The sequence below is a fragment of the Somniosus microcephalus genome, chromosome 12 (assembly GCF_052327205.1).
Source record: "Somniosus microcephalus isolate GS21.2 chromosome 12, FLI_Smic_1.0, whole genome shotgun sequence".
NCBI classification, from domain to species: Eukaryota; Metazoa; Chordata; class Chondrichthyes; order Squaliformes; family Somniosidae; genus Somniosus; species Somniosus microcephalus.
The window spans coordinates 172,227,905-172,243,024 of record NC_140998.1 but is presented as its reverse complement, the minus strand read 5'-3'; the positions used below and the strand labels follow the sequence as shown (position 1 = coordinate 172,243,024).

General features: G+C 46.6%; 1 protein-coding gene across 1 annotated transcript in view; it reads left to right on the top strand.

Annotated features, from left to right (window-relative positions):
• The window catches only part of LOC147109721 (delta-like protein 4), a 326,101-nt gene that overhangs the window by 150,006 nt on the left and 160,975 nt on the right, over positions 1-15,120 (top strand). Inside the window, 1 exon segment of the mRNA XM_086003839.1 lies at positions 13,576-13,636. Within this exon segment, the coding sequence (XP_085859965.1) occupies positions 13,576-13,636 (61 nt within the window).

Here is a 15,120-nt window from a genome sequence, read left to right as displayed (position 1 = left end):
CTGTGATCAGTCTGTAGTGTTTCGGAAGTACTATTGTCTCTGTGATCAGTCTGTAGTGTGTCGGATATACGATTGTCTCTGTTCAGTCTGTACTGTGTCGGAGGTACAATTGTCATACTGTGATCAGTCTGTCGTGTGTTGGAGGAACGATTGTCTCTGTGAGCAGTCTATAGTGTGTCGGAGGTACGATTTTCTCTCTGATCCATCTGTAGTGTGTCGGAGGTACGATTGTCGCTGTAATCAGTCTGTTGTGGGTCAGAGGTACGATTGTCTCTTTGATCAGTCTGTAGTGTGTCAGTCGTATGATTGTCTCTGTGATCAGTCCTTAGTGTGTCGGAAGTACGAATGTCTCTTTGATCAGTCTGTAGTGTGTCTGAGGCACGATTGTCTCTGTGATCAGTCTGTTGTGTGTCGGGGGTACGATTGTCTCTGTGATCAGTCTGTAGTGTGTCGCAGGTACCATTGTCTCTGTGATCAGTCTTTAGTGTGTAGCAGCTACGATTGTCATGTGATCAGTCTGTAGCGTGTCGGAGTTACGAATGTCTCTGTGATCAGTCTGTAGCGTGTCGGAGATACGAATGTCTCTGTGATAAGTCTGTAGTGTGTCGGAGGCACGATTGTCTCTGTGATCAGTCTGTAGTGTGTCGGTGGTATGATTGTCTCTGATCAGTCTGTAGAGGGTCAGAGGTACGATTGTCGCGCTGTGATCAGTCAGTAGCATATCGGAGGTATGCTTGTCACACTGTGATCAGTCTGTAGTGTGTCGGAGGTACGATTGTCTCTCTGATCAGTCTGTAGTGTGTCGGAGGTACGATTGTCTCTGTGATCAGTCTGTAGTCTGCCAGAAGTACGATTGTCACTGTGATCCGTCTGTCGTGTGTCGGAGGTACGATTATCTCTGTGAGCAGTCTGGGGCGTGTTGGAGGTAGGATTGTCTCTGATCAGTCTGTAGTGTGTTGGAGGTACGTTTGTCTCTGTGAACAGTCTGTAGTGTGTCGGAGGTACGATTGTCTCTGTGAACAGTCTGTAGTGTGTCAGAGGTACGATTTTCTCTATGATCAGACTGTAGTATGTCGGAGGTACGATTCTCTGTGATCAGTCTGTAGTGTGTTGGAGGTATGATTGTCACACTGTGATCAGTCTGTAGTTTGTCGGAGGTACGATTGTCTCTCTGATCAGTCTGTAGTGTGTCAGAGGTATGATTGTCTCTGTGATCAGTCTGTAGTGTGTCGGAGTTACGATTGTCTCTGTGATCAGTCTGTAGTGTGTCGGAGGTACGATTGTCTCCGATCTGTCTGTAGCGTGTCGGAGTTACGATTGTCTCTGTGATCAGTCTGTAGTGTGTCGGAGGTACGATTGTCCATGTGATCAGTCTGTTGTGTGTCGGAGGTACGATTGTCTTTTTGATCAGTCAATAGTGTGTCGGAGGTACGATTGTCTCTTTGTTCAGTCTGTCGTGTGCCGGAGGTACAATTGTCTCTTTGATCAGTCTGTAGTGTGTCGGAGATACGATTTTCGCTCTGATCAGTCTGTAGTGTGTCGGAGGTACAATTGTCTCTTTGATCAGTCTGTACTGTGTCGGAGGTACGAATGTCATACTGTGATCAGTCTGTAGTGTGTTGGAGGTACGATTGTCTCTGTGAGCAGTCTGTAGTGTGTCCGAGGTACAATTGTCACTGTGATCTGTCTGTAGTGTGTCAGAGGTACGATTGTCACTGTGATGAGTCTGTAGTGTGTCGGAGGTACAATTGTCTCTGTGATCAGTCTGTAGTGTTTTGGAGGTACTATTGTCTCTGTGATCAGTCTGTCATGTGTCGGATGTATGATTGTCTCTGTGCTCAGTCTGTAGTGTGTCGGAGGTACGATTGTCTCTCTGATCAGTCTGTAGTTTGTTGGAGGTACGATTGTCTCTGTGAGCAGTCTGTAGTGTGTCGAGTTACGATTGTCTCTGATCAGTCTGTAGTGTGTCGGAGGTACGATTGTCTCTGAGATCAGTGTAGAGTGTCGGAGGTACAATTCTCTCTGTGATCAGTCTGTCGTGTGTCGGAGGTACGATTCTCTCTGTGATCAGTCTGTAGTGTGTCGTAGGTGCGATTGTCCATGTGATTAGTCTGTAGTGTGTCGGAGGTACGATTGTCTCTTTGATCAGTCTGTAGTGTGTCGGAGATACGATTTTCTCTCTGATCAGTCTGTCGTGTGTCGGAGGTACAATTGTGTCTGTGATCAGCCTGTAATATGTTGGAGGTATCATTGTCTCTGTGATCAGTCTGTAGTGTTTCGGAAGTACTATTGTCTCTGTGATCAGTCTGTAGTGTGTCGGAGGTACGATAGTCCATGTGATCAGTCTGTTGTGTGTCGGAGGTACGATTTGTCTCTTTGATCAGTCAATAGTGTGTTGGAGGTACGATTGTCTCTTTGATCAGTCAGGGGTTTGTTGGAGGTAGGATTGTCTCTGATCAGTCTGTAGTGTGAGAGAGGTAGTATTGTCACTGATCCGTCTGTCGTGTGTTGTAGGTATCATTGTCGCTGTGATCAGTCTGTAGTGTTTCGGAAGTACTAGTGTCTCTGTGATCAGTCTGTAGTGTGTCGGATATACGATTGTCTCTGTTCAGTCTGCACTGTGTCGGATGCACAATTGTCATACTGTGATCAGTCTCTAGTGTGTTGGAGGTACGATTGTCTCTGTGAGCAGTCTGTAGTGTGTCGGAGGTACGATTGTCTCTGTAATCGGTCTGTTGTGGGTCGGAGGTACGATTGTCTCTGTGATCAGTCTGTAGTATGTCAGACGTACGATTGCCTCTGTGATCAGTCCGTAGTGTGTCTGAGGTACGATTGTCTCTGTGATCAGTCTGTTGTGTGTCGGGGGTACGATTGTTTCTGTGATCAGTCTGTAGTGTGTCGCAGGCACCATTGTCTCTGTGATCAGTCTGTAGTGTGTAGGAGCTACGATTGTCACGTGATCAGTCTGTACCGTGTCGGAGTTACGAATGTCTCTGTGATAAATCTGCAGTGTGTCGGAGGTACGATTGTCTCTGTGAGCAGTCAAGGGTTTGTTGGAGGTAAGATTGTCTCCGATCAGTCTGTAGTGTGAGAGAGGTACTATTGTCACTGATCCGTCTGTAGTGTGTCGGAGGTACGATTGTCTCTGTGATCAGTCTGTAGTGCGTCGGAGGTACGATTGTCTCTGATCAGTCTGTAGTGGGTCAGAGGTACGATTGTCGCACTGTGATCAGTCAGTAGCGTATCGGAGTTATGATTGTCAATCTGTGATCAGCCTGTAGTGGTTCGATAGGTACGATTGTCTCTTTGATCAGTCTGTAGTGTGTCGGAGGTACGATTGTCCCTGTGATCAGTCTGTAGTGTGTCGGAGGTACGATTGTCCATGTGATCAGTCTGTTGTGTGACGGAGGTACAATTGGCTCTTTCATCAGTCAGTAGTGTGTCGGAGGTACGATTTTCTCTCTGATCAGTCTGTAGTATGTCGGAGGTACAATTGTGTCTGCGATCAGTCTGTCATGTGTTGGAGGTATAATTGTCTCTGTGATCAGCCTTTATTGTGTCGGAGGTACGATTGTCTCTCTGCTCAGTCTGTAGTGTGTCGGAGGTACTATTGTCTCTGTGATCAATCTGGAGTGTGTTGGAGGTATTCTTGTCACACTGTGATCAGTCTGTAGTGTGTCGGAGGTACGATTGTCTCTGTGATCAGTCTGTAGTGTGTCAGAAGTACGATTGTCCCTGTGATCAGTCTGTAGTGTGTTGGAGGTACGATTTTCTCGTTGATCTGTCTGTAGTGTGTCGGAGGTACGATTGTCTCTCTGATCAGTCTATATTGTGTCGGAGGTACGATTTGTCTCTTTGATCAGTCAATAGTGTGTCAGAGGTACGATTGTCTCTGTGATCAGTCTGTAGTGTGTCAGAGGTACGATTGTCTCTGTGATCAGTCTGTAGTGTGTCGGAGATACGATTTTCTCTGTGATCAGTCTGTAGCGTGTCGGACTTACGATTGTCTCTATGATCAGTCTGTAGTGTGTCGGAGATACGATTTTCTCTCTGATCAGTCTGTAGTGTGTCGGAGGTACGATTCTCTCTGTGATCAGTCTGTAGTGTGTCGGATGTACGATTGTCTCTGTTCAATCTGTACTGTGTCGGAGGTACGAATGTCATACTGTGATCAGTCTGTAGTGTGTTGGAGGTACTATTGTCTCTGTGCTCAGTCTGTAGTGTGTCGGCGGTACGATTGTCTCTGTGATCAGTCTGTAGCATGTCGGATGTACGATTGTCCATGTGATCAGTCTGTTGTGTGTCAGAGGTACGATTGTCTCTGATCAGTCTGTAGTGTGTCGCAGGTACGATTGTCTCTTTGATCAGTCTGTAGTGTGTCGGAGATACGATTTCTCTCTGATCAGTCTGTAGTATGTCAGAGGTACTATTGTGTCTGTGATCAGTCTGTAGTGTGTCGGAGGTACGATTGTCTCTGTGAGCAGTCTGTAGTGTGTCGGAGGTTCGATTCTCTCTGTGATCAGTCTGTAGTGTGTCGTAGGTGTGATTGTCCATGTGATTAGTCTGTTGTGTGTCGGAGGCACGATTGTCTCTTTGATCAGTCTGTAGTGTGTCGGAGATACGATTTTCTCTCTGATCAGTCTGTAGTGTGTCGGAGGTACAATTGTTTCTGTGATCAGCCTGTAGTGTGTTGGAGGTATCATTGTCTCTGTGATCAGTCTGTAGTGTTTCGGAAGTACTATTGTCTCTATGATCAGTCTCTAGTGTGTCGGAGGTACGATAGTCCATGTGATCATTCTGTAGTGTGTCGGACGTACGATTCGTCTCTGATCAGTCAATAGTGTATCGGAGGTACGATTGTCTCTTTTAGCAGTCAGGGGTTTGTTGGAGGTAGGATTGTCTCTGATCAGTCTGTAGTGTGAGAGAGGTACTATTGTCACTGATCCGTCTGTAGTGTGTCGGAGGTATGATTGTGTCTGTGATCAGTCTGTAGTGTGTTGGAGGTATCATTGTCTCTGTGATCAGTCTGTAGTGTTTCGGAAGTACTATTGTCTCTGTGATCAGTCTGTAGTGTGTCGGATGTACGATTGTCTCTGTTCAGTCTGTACTGTGTCGGAGGTACAATTGTCATACTGTGAGCAGTCTGTAGTGTGTCGGAGGTACGATTGTCTCTGTAATCAGTCTGTTGTGGGTCGGAGGTACGATTGTCTCTGTGATCAGTCTGTAGTATGTCGGACGTACGATTGTCTCTGTGATCAGTCTGTAGTGTGTCTGAGGTACGATTGTCTCTCTGGTCAGTCTGTAGTGTGTAGGAGCTACGATTGTCATGTGATCAGTCTGTAGCATGTCGGAGTTACGAATGTCTCTGTGATAAGTCTGTAGTGTGTCGGAGGTACGATTGTCTCTGTGAGCAGTCAGGGGTTTGTTGCAAGTAGGATTGTCTCTGATCAGTCTGTAGTGTGAGAGAGGTACTATTGTCACTGATCCGTCTGTAGTGTGTTGGAGGTACGATTGTCTCTGTGATCAGTCTGCAGTGTGTCGGTGGTACGATTGTCTCTGATCAGTCTGTAGTGGGTCAGAGGTACGATTGTCGCGCTGTGATCAGTCAGTAGCGTATCGGAGGTATGATTGTCAATCTGTGATCAGTCTGTAGTGGTTCGATAGGTACGATTGTCTCTTTGATCAGTCTGTAGTGTGTCGGTGGTACGATTGTCTCTGTGATCAGTCTGTAGCATGTCGGATGTACGATTGTCCATGTGATCAGTCTGTTGTGTGTCAGAGGTACGATTGTCTCTGATCAGTCTGTAGTGTGTCACAGGTACGATTGTCTCTTTGATCAGTCTGTAGTGTGTCGGAGGTACGATTGTCTCTCTGATCAGTCTGTAGTTTGTTGGAGGTACGATTCTCTCTGTGATCAGTCTGTAGTTTGTTGGAGGTACGATTGTCTCTGTGAGCAGTCTGTAGTGTGTCGGAGGTACGATTGTCTCTGATCAGTCTGTAGTGTATCGGAGGTACGATTGTCTCTGTGATCAGTTTGTAGTGTGTCGGAGGTTCGATTCTCTCTGTGATCAGTCTGTAGTGTGTCGGAGGTACAATTGTGTCTGTGATCAGTCTGTAGTGTTTTAGAGGTATCATTGTCTCTGTGATCAGTCTGTAGCGTTTCGGATATACGATTGTCTCTGTTCAGTCTGTACTGTGTCGGAGGTACAATTGTCATACTGTGATCAGTCTGTAGTGTGTTGGAGGTACGATTGTCTCTGTGAGCCGTCTGTAGTGTGTCGGAGGTACGATTGTCTCTGTGAGCCGTCTGTAGTGTGTCGGAGGTACGATTGTCTCTGTGATCAGTCTGTAGTGTGTAGGAGCTACGATTGTCATGTGATCAGTCTGTAGCGTGTCGGAGTTACGAATGTCTCTGTGATGAGTCTGTAGTGTGTCGGAGGTACAATTGTCTCTGTGAGCAGTCAGTGGTTTGTTGGAGGTAGGATTGTCTCTGATCAGTCTGTAGTGTGAGAGAGGTACTATTGTCACTGATCCGTCTGTCGTGTGTCGGAGGTAGGATTGTGTCTGTGATCAGTCTGTAGTGTGTTGTAGGTATCATTGTCTCTGTGATCAGTCTGTAGTGTTTCGGAGGTACGATTGTCCATGTGATCAGTCTGTTGTGTGACGGAGGTACGATTGTCTCTTTGATCAGTCAGTAGTGTGTCGGAGGTACGATTGTCTCTTTGATCAGTCAGTAGTGTGTCGGAGGTACGATTGTCTCTTTGATCAGTCTGCAGTTTGTCGGAGGTACGATTTTCTCTCTGATCAGTCTGTAGTACGTCGGAGGTACAATTGTGTCTGTGATCAGCATTTATTGTGTCGGAGGTACGATTGGCTCTGTGATCAGTCTGTAGTGTGTTGGAGGTATGCTTGTCACACTGTGATCAGTCTGTAGTGTGTCGGAGGTACGATTGTCTCTCTGATCAGTCTATAGTGTGTCGGAGGTACGATTTTCTCTCTGATCCATCTGTAGTGCGTCGGAGGTACGATTGTGTCTGTGATCAGTCTGTAGTGTGTTGGAGGTATCATTGTCTCTGTGATCAGTCTGTAGTGTTTCGGAAGTACTATTGTCTCTGTGATCAGTCTGTAGTGTGTCGGATATACGATTGTCTCTGTTCAGTCTGTACTGTGTCGGAGGTACAATTGTCATACTGTGATCAGTCTGTCGTGTGTTGGAGGAACGATTGTCTCTGTGAGCAGTCTATAGTGTGTCGGAGGTACGATTTTCTCTCTGATCCATCTGTAGTGTGTCGGAGGTATGATTGTCGCTGTAATCAGTCTGTTGTGGGTCAGAGGTACGATTGTCTCTGATCAGTCTGTAGTGTGTCAGTCGTATGATTGTCTCTGTGATCAGTCTTTAGTGTGTCGGAAGTACGAATGTCTCTTTGATCAGTCTGTAGTGTGTCTGAGGCACGATTGTCTCTGTGATCAGTCTGTTGTGTGTCGGGGGTACGATTGTCTCTGTGATCAGTCTGTAGTGTGTCGCAGGTACCATTGTCTCTGTGATCAGTCTTTAGTGTGTAGCAGCTACGATTGTCATGTGATCAGTCTGTAGCGTGTTGGAGTTACGAATGTCTCTGTGATCAGTCTGTAGCGTGTCGGAGATACGAATGTCTCTGTGATAAGTCTGTAGTGTGTCGGAGGTACGATTGTCTCTTTGAGCAGTCAGGGGTTTGTTGGAGGTAGGATTGTCTCTGATCAGTCTGTAGTGTGAGAGAGGTACTATTGTCACTGATCCGTCTGTAGTGTGTCGGAGGCACGATTGTCTCTGTGATCAGTCTGTAGTGTGTCGGTGGTATGATTGTCTCTGATCAGTCTGTAGAGGGTCAGAGGTACGATTGTCGCGCTGTGATCAGTCAGTAGCATATCGGAGGTATGCTTGTCACACTGTGATCAGTCTGTAGTGTGTCGGAGGTACGATTGTCTCTCTGATCAGTCTGTAGTGTGTCGGAGGTACGATTGTCTCTGTGATAAGTCTGTAGTCTGCCAGAAGTACGATTGTCACTGTGATCCGTCTGTCGTGTGTCGGAGGTACGATTATCTCTGTGAGCAGTCTGGGGCGTGTTGGAGGTAGGATTGTCTCTGATCAGTCTGTAGAGTGTCGGAGGTACGATTGTCTCTGTGATCAGTCTGTAGTGTGTCAGAGGTACGATTCTCCCTGTGTTCAGTCTGTAGTGTGTCGGAGGTACGATTGTCCATGTGATCAGTCTGTTGTGTGACGGAGGTACGATTGTCTCTTTGATCAGTCAGTAGTGTGTCGGAGGTACGATTGTCTCTTTGGTCAGTCTGTAGTGTGTCGGAGATACGATTTTCTGTCTGATCAGTCTGTAGTATGTCGGAGGTACAATTGTGTCTGCGATCAGTCTGTCATTTGTTGGAGGTATAATTGTCTCTGTGATCAGCCTTTATTGTGTCGGAGGTACGATTGTCTCTCTGATCAGTCTGTAGTGTGTCAGAAGTACGATTGTCACTGTGATCCGTCTGTCATGTGTCGGAGGTACGCTTGTCTCTGTGATCAGTCTGTGGTGTGTCGGAGGTACGATTGTCTCTGTGATCAGTCTGTAGTGTGTTGGAGGTACGATTTTCTCTTTGAGCAATCTGTCGTGTGTCAGAGGTACGATTGTCTCTGTGATCAGTCTGTAGTGTGTCGGAGGTGCGATTCTCGTGCTGTGATCAGTCTGTCGTGTGTCGAAGGTACGATTGTCTCTGTGATCCGTCTGTAGTGTGTCAGAGGTACTATTTTCTCTGTGATCAGTCTGTAGTGTGTCGGAGGTACGATAGTCCATGTGATCAGTCTGTTGTGTGTCGGAGGTACGATTCGTCTCTTTGATCAGTCAATAGTGTGTCGGAGGTACGATTGTCTCTTTGATCAGTCAGGGGTTTGTTGGAGGTAGGATTGTCTCTGATCAGTCTGTAGTGTGAGAGAGGTACTATTGTCACTGATCCGTCTGTAGTGTGTCAGAGGTACGATTGTGTCTGTGATCAGTCTGTAGTGTGTTGGAGGTATCATTGTCTCTGTGATCAGTCTGTAGTGTTTCGGAAGTACTATTGTCTCTGTGAGCAGTCTGTAGTTTGTCGGATATACGATTGTCTCTGTTCAGTCTGTACTGTGTCGGAGGTACAATTGTCATACTGTGGTCAGTCTGTAGTGTGTAGGAGCTATGATTGTCATGTGATCAGTCTGCAGCGTGTCGGAGGTACGATTGTCTCTGTGATCAGTCTGTAGTGTGTCGGTGGTACGATTGTCTCTGATCAGTCTGTAGTAGGTCAGAGGTACGATTGTCGCGCTGTGATCAGTCAGTAGCGTATCGGAGGTATGATTGTCAATCTGTGATCAGTCTGTAGTGGTTCGATAGGTACGATTGTCTCTTTGATCAGTCTGTAGTGTGTCGGAGGTACGATTGTCTCTGTGATCAGTCTGTAGTGTGTCGGAGGTACGATTGTCCATGTGATGAGTCTGTTGTGTGACGGAGGTACGATTGTCTCTTTGATCAGTCAGTAGTGTGTCGGAGGTACGATTGTCTCTGTGATCAGTCTGTAGTGTGTCGGAGGTACGATTGTCTCTCTGCTCAGTCTGTAGTGTGTCGGAGGTACTATTGTCTCTGTGATCAGTCTGTAGTGTGTTGGAGGTATGCTTGTCACACTGTGATCAGTCTATAGTGTGTCGGAGGTACGATTGTCTCTCTGATCAGTCTGTAGTGTGTCGGAGGTACGATTGTCTCTGTGATTAGTCTGTAGTCTGTCAGAAGTACGATTGTCACTGTGATCCATCTGTCGTGTGTCGGAGGTACGATTGTCTCTGTGATCAGTCTGTGGTGTGTCGGAGATACGATTGTCTCTGTGATCAGTCTGTAGTGTGGTGGAGGTACGATTGTCTCTGTGATCAGTCTGTAGTGTGTCGCAGGTTCCATTGTCTCTGTGATCAGTCTGCAGTGTGTAGGAGCTACGATTGTCATGTGATCAGTCTGTAGCGTGTCGGAGCTACGAATATCTCTGTGATCAGTCTGTAGTGTGTCGGAGATACGATTGTCTCTGTGAGCAGTCTGTAGTCTGTCGGAGGTACGATTGTCTCTCTGCTCAGTCTGTAGTGTGTCGGAGGTACTATTGTCTCTGTGATCAGTCTGTAGTGTGTCGCAGGTACCATTGTCTCTGTGATCAGTCTGTAGTGTGTCAGAGGTACGATTCTCCCTGTGATCAGTCTGTAGTGTGTCGGAGGTACAATTGTCCATGTGATCAGTCTGTTGTGTGACGGAGGTACGATTGTCTCTTTGATCAGTCAGTAGTGTGTCGGAGGTACGATTGTCTCTCTGGTCAGTCTGTAGTGTGTCGGAGATACGATTTTCTCTCTGATCAGTCTGTAGTATGTCGGAGGTACAATTGTGTCTGCGATCAGTCTGTCATTTGTTGGAGGTATAATTGTCTCTCTGATCAGTCTGTAGTGTGTTGGAGGTATGCTTGTCACACTGTGATCAGTCTGTAGTGTGTCGGAGGTACGATTGTCTCTGTGATCAGTCTGTAGTGTGTCAGAAGTATGATTGTCACTGTGATCCGTCTGTCGTGTGTCGGAGGTACGCTTGTCTCTGTGATCAGTCTGTGGTGTGTCGGAGGTACGATTGTCTCTTTGAGCAATCTGTAGTGTGGCGGAAGCACGATTGTCTCTGTGATCAGTCTGTAGTGTGTCGGAGATACGATTGTCTCTGTGATCAGTCTGTAGTGTGTTGGAGATACGTTTGTCTCTGTGAACAGTCTGTAGTGTGTCGGAGGTACGATTCTCTCTGTGATCAGACTGTAGTATGTCGGAGGTACGATTCTCTCTGTGATCAGTCTGTAGTGTGTCGGAGGTACGATTGTCCATGTGATCAGTCTGTTGTGTGTCGGAGGTACGATTGTCTCTTTGATCAGTCAATAGTGTGTCGGAGTTACGATTGTCTCTTTGATCAGTCTGTCGTGTGTCGGAGGTACGATTGTCTCTTTGATCAGTCTGTAGTGTGTCGGAGATACGATTTTCTCTCTGATCAGTCTGTAGTGTGTCGGAGGTACAATTGTGTCTGCGATCAGTCTGTAGTGTGTTGGAGATATGATTGTCTCTGTGATCAGTCTTTATTGTGTCGGAGGTACGATTGTCTCTGTGATCAGTCTGTAGTGTTTTGGAGGTACTATTGTCTCTGTGATCAGTCTGTAGTGTGTCGGATGTATGATTGTCTCTGTGCTCAGTCTGTAGTATGTTGGAGGTACGATTGTCTCTGTGATCCGTCTGTATTGTGTCGGAGGTACGATTGTCCATGTGATCAGTCTGTTGTGTTTCGGAGGCACGATTGTCTCTTTGATCAGTCTGTACTGTGTCGGAGGTACGATTGTCTCTGATCAGTCTGTAGTGTGTCGCAGGTACGATTGTCTCTTTGATCAGTCTGTAGTGTCTCGGAGATACAATTTTCTCTCTGATCAGTCGGTAGTGTGTCAGAGGTACGATTGTCTCTGTGATCAGTTTGTAGTGTTTCGGAGGTACGATTCTCTCTGTGATCAGTCTGTCGTGTGTCGGAGGTACGATTCTCTCTGTGATCAGTGTGTAGTGTGTCGTAGGTGCGATTGTCCATGTGATTGGTCTGTTGTGTGTCAGAGGTATGATTGTCTCTTTGATCAGTCTGTAGTTTGTCGGAGATAGGATTTTCTCTCTGATCAGTCTGTAGTGTGTCGGAGGTACAATTGTGTCTGTGATCAGCCTGTAGTGTGTTGGTGGTATCATTGTCTCTGTGATCAGTCTGTAGTGTTTCGGAAGTACTATTGTCTCTGTGATCAGTCTGTAGTGTGTCGGAGGTACGATTGTCCACGTGATCAGTCTGTTGTGTGTCGGAGGTACGATTCTCTCTTTGATCTGTCTGTCGTGTGTCGGAGGTACGATTTTCTCTTTGATCAGTCTGTAGTGTGTCGGAGATACGATTTTCTCTCTGATCAGTCTGTAGTGTATCGGATGTACAATTGTGTCTGCGATCAGCCTGTAGTGTGTTGGAGATATGATTGTCTCTGTGATCAGTCTATAGTGTGTCGGAGGTACGATTGTCTCTGTGATCAGTCTGTAGTCTGTCGGATGTACGATTGTCTCTGTTCAATCTGTACTCTGTCGGAGGTACGAATGTCATACTGTGATCAGTCTGTAGTGTGTTGGAGGTACGATTGTCTCTGTGAGCAGTCTGTAGTGTGTCTGGGGTACGATTGTCACTGTGATGAGTCTGTAGTGTGTCGGAGGTACGATTGTCTCTGTGATCAGTCTGTAGTGTTTTGGAGGTACTATTGTCTCTGTGATCAGTCTGTAGTGTGTCGGAAGTATGATTGTCTCTGTGCTCAGTCTGTAGTGTGTCGGAGGCACGATTGTCTCTGATCAGTCTGTAGTGTGTCGCAGGTACGATTGTCTCTCTGATCAGTCTGTAGTGTGTCAGAGGTACAATTGTGTCTGTGATCAGTCTGTAGTTTGTCGGAGGAACGATTGTCTCTCTGATCAGTCTGTAGTTTGTTGGAGGTACGGTTCTCTCTGTGATCAGTCTGTAGTTTGTTGCAGGTACGATTGTCTCTGTGATCAGTTTGTAGTGTGTCGGAGGTACAATTCTCACTGTGATCATTCTGTCATGTGTCGGAGGTACGATTCTCTCTGATCAGTCTGTAGTGTGTCGTAGGTGCGATTGTCCATGTGATTAGTCCGATGTGTGTCGGAGGTACGATTTTCTCTCTGATCAGTCTGTAGTGTGTCGGAGGTACAATTGTGTCTGCGATCAGTCTGTAGTGTGTTGGAGATATGATTGTCTCTGTGATCAGCCTTTATTGTGTCGGAGGTACGATTGTCTCTCTGATCAGTCTGTAGTGTGTCAGAGTTACGATTGTCTCTGTGATCAGTCCATAGTGTGTCGGAGGTACGATTCTCCATGTGATCAGTCTGTTGTGTGTCGGAGGTACGATTGTCTCTTTGATCAGTCTGTAGTGTGTCGGAGGTACGATTGTCTCTTTGATCAGTCTGTAGTGTGTCGGAGGTACGATTGTCTCTTTGATCAGTCTGTAGTGTGTCGGAGATACGATTGACTCTGTGATCAGTCTGTAGTGTGTCGGTGGTACGATTGTCTCTGATCAGTCTGTAGTGGGTCAGAGGTACGATTGTCGCGCTGTGATCAGTCTGTAGTGTATCGGAGGTATGATTGTCAATCTGTGATCAGTCTGTAGTGGTTCGTAGGTACGATTGTCTCTTTGATCAGTCTATAGTGTGTCGGAGGTACGATTGTCTCTTTGATCAGTCTGCAGTGTGTCGGAGGTTCGAATGTCCCTGTGATCAGTCTGTAGTGTGTCTGAGGTACGATTCTCTCTGTGATCAGTCTGTTGTGTGTCGGAGGTCTGATTGTCTCTGTGATCAGCCTGTAGTGTGTCGGAGGTACGATGGTCGTGCTGTAATCAGTCTGTCGTGTGTTGGAGGTACGATTCTCTCTGTGATCAGTCTGTAGTGTGTCGGAGGTACATTGCTGCCTTATTGTGACTCTATCTTCTAATTCCTTGCAGCGATCTGCCAGCCTGGATGCAGCTCACTGAACGGATACTGTGATCTACCTGGCGAGTGCAAGTAAGTTACTGATGCTGTGAGATGTGAGTTTGAGATACCGGCCACACTGGTTTGACATCCCTCCGAGGCACTGAGCTGTACACGCCAGTTTTTATTATCACCAGACCTGCGTATAACCCAGTCCGAATATTAATATTTCTGCTTAATTTCCCACTATTATTGCTGCCCCTACCCAATCCCTATACGCCCGGCCCTGTCCCGCCCCGCCATTGCCCATGCTGTCCCACCCTCCCGGTTGCACCCCTCACCACAATACCCCAGCTTGCCCCACCCCACCCTACCCCTTCATACATCACGCTAACTCCCCCCCAAACTATCTGAAGGATGTGACTGTGGCTTGTTCATATATCTGTGTATCAGAGCATGGGACGTGTTGGTATATCTATGTATCTGAGGATGGGACATGTTGGTATATCTGTGTATCTGAGGATGGGACGTGTTGGTATAACTTTGTATCAGAGGATGGGACGTGATGGTATATCTGTGTATCGGAGGATGAGACGTGTTGGTATATCTCTGTATCTGAGGACGGGATGTATTGGTATATCTGTGTATCTGAGGATTGAATGTGTTGGTATATCTATGTATCTGAGGATGGGACGTGCTGGTACATCTGTGTATCGGAGGAGGGGATCAGTTGGGATATCTGTGTATCTGAGGATGGGACGTGTTGGTATATCTGTATCTGAGGATGGGACGTGTTGGTATATTTGTGTATCTGACGAACGGACCTGTTGGTATATCTGTGTATCTGAGGATGGGACGTGTTGGCATATCTGAGTATCTGAGGATGGGACGTGCTGGTGTATCTGTGTATCTGAGGATGGGACGTGTTGTTATATCTTTGTATCAGTGCATGGGACGTGTTGGTATATCTGAGTATCTGAGGATGGGACGTGTTGGTATATCTGTGTACCTGCAGATGGGACGTGTTGGTATATCTGTGTATCTGAGGATGGGACATGTTGGTCTATCTTTGTATCTGGGGATGGGACGTGTTGGTATATCTGTGTATCTGAGGCTGGAACGTGCTGGTATATCTGTGTATCTGAGGATGGGACGTGTTGGTGTACCTGTGTATCTGAGGATGGGACGTGTTGGTATATCTGTGTATCTGAGGATGGGACGAATTAGTATAGCTGTGTATTTGAGGATGGGACCTGTTGGTATTTCTTTGTATCTGAGGATGGAACGTGTTGGTATATCTGTGTATCTGAAGATGTGACGTGTTGGTATATCTGTGTATCAGAGGATGGGACGTGTTGCTATATCTCTGTATCTGAGGACGAGTCGTGTTGGTATATCTGTGTATCTGAGGGTTGAACGTGTTGGGAAATCTATGTATCTGAGGATGGGACGTGTTGGTATATCTGTGTATCTGAGGATGGGACTTGTTGGTATATCTGTGTATCTGAGGATGGGACGTGCTGGTATATCGGTGTATCTGAGGATGGGACTTGTTGATATGTCTGTGTATCATAGCA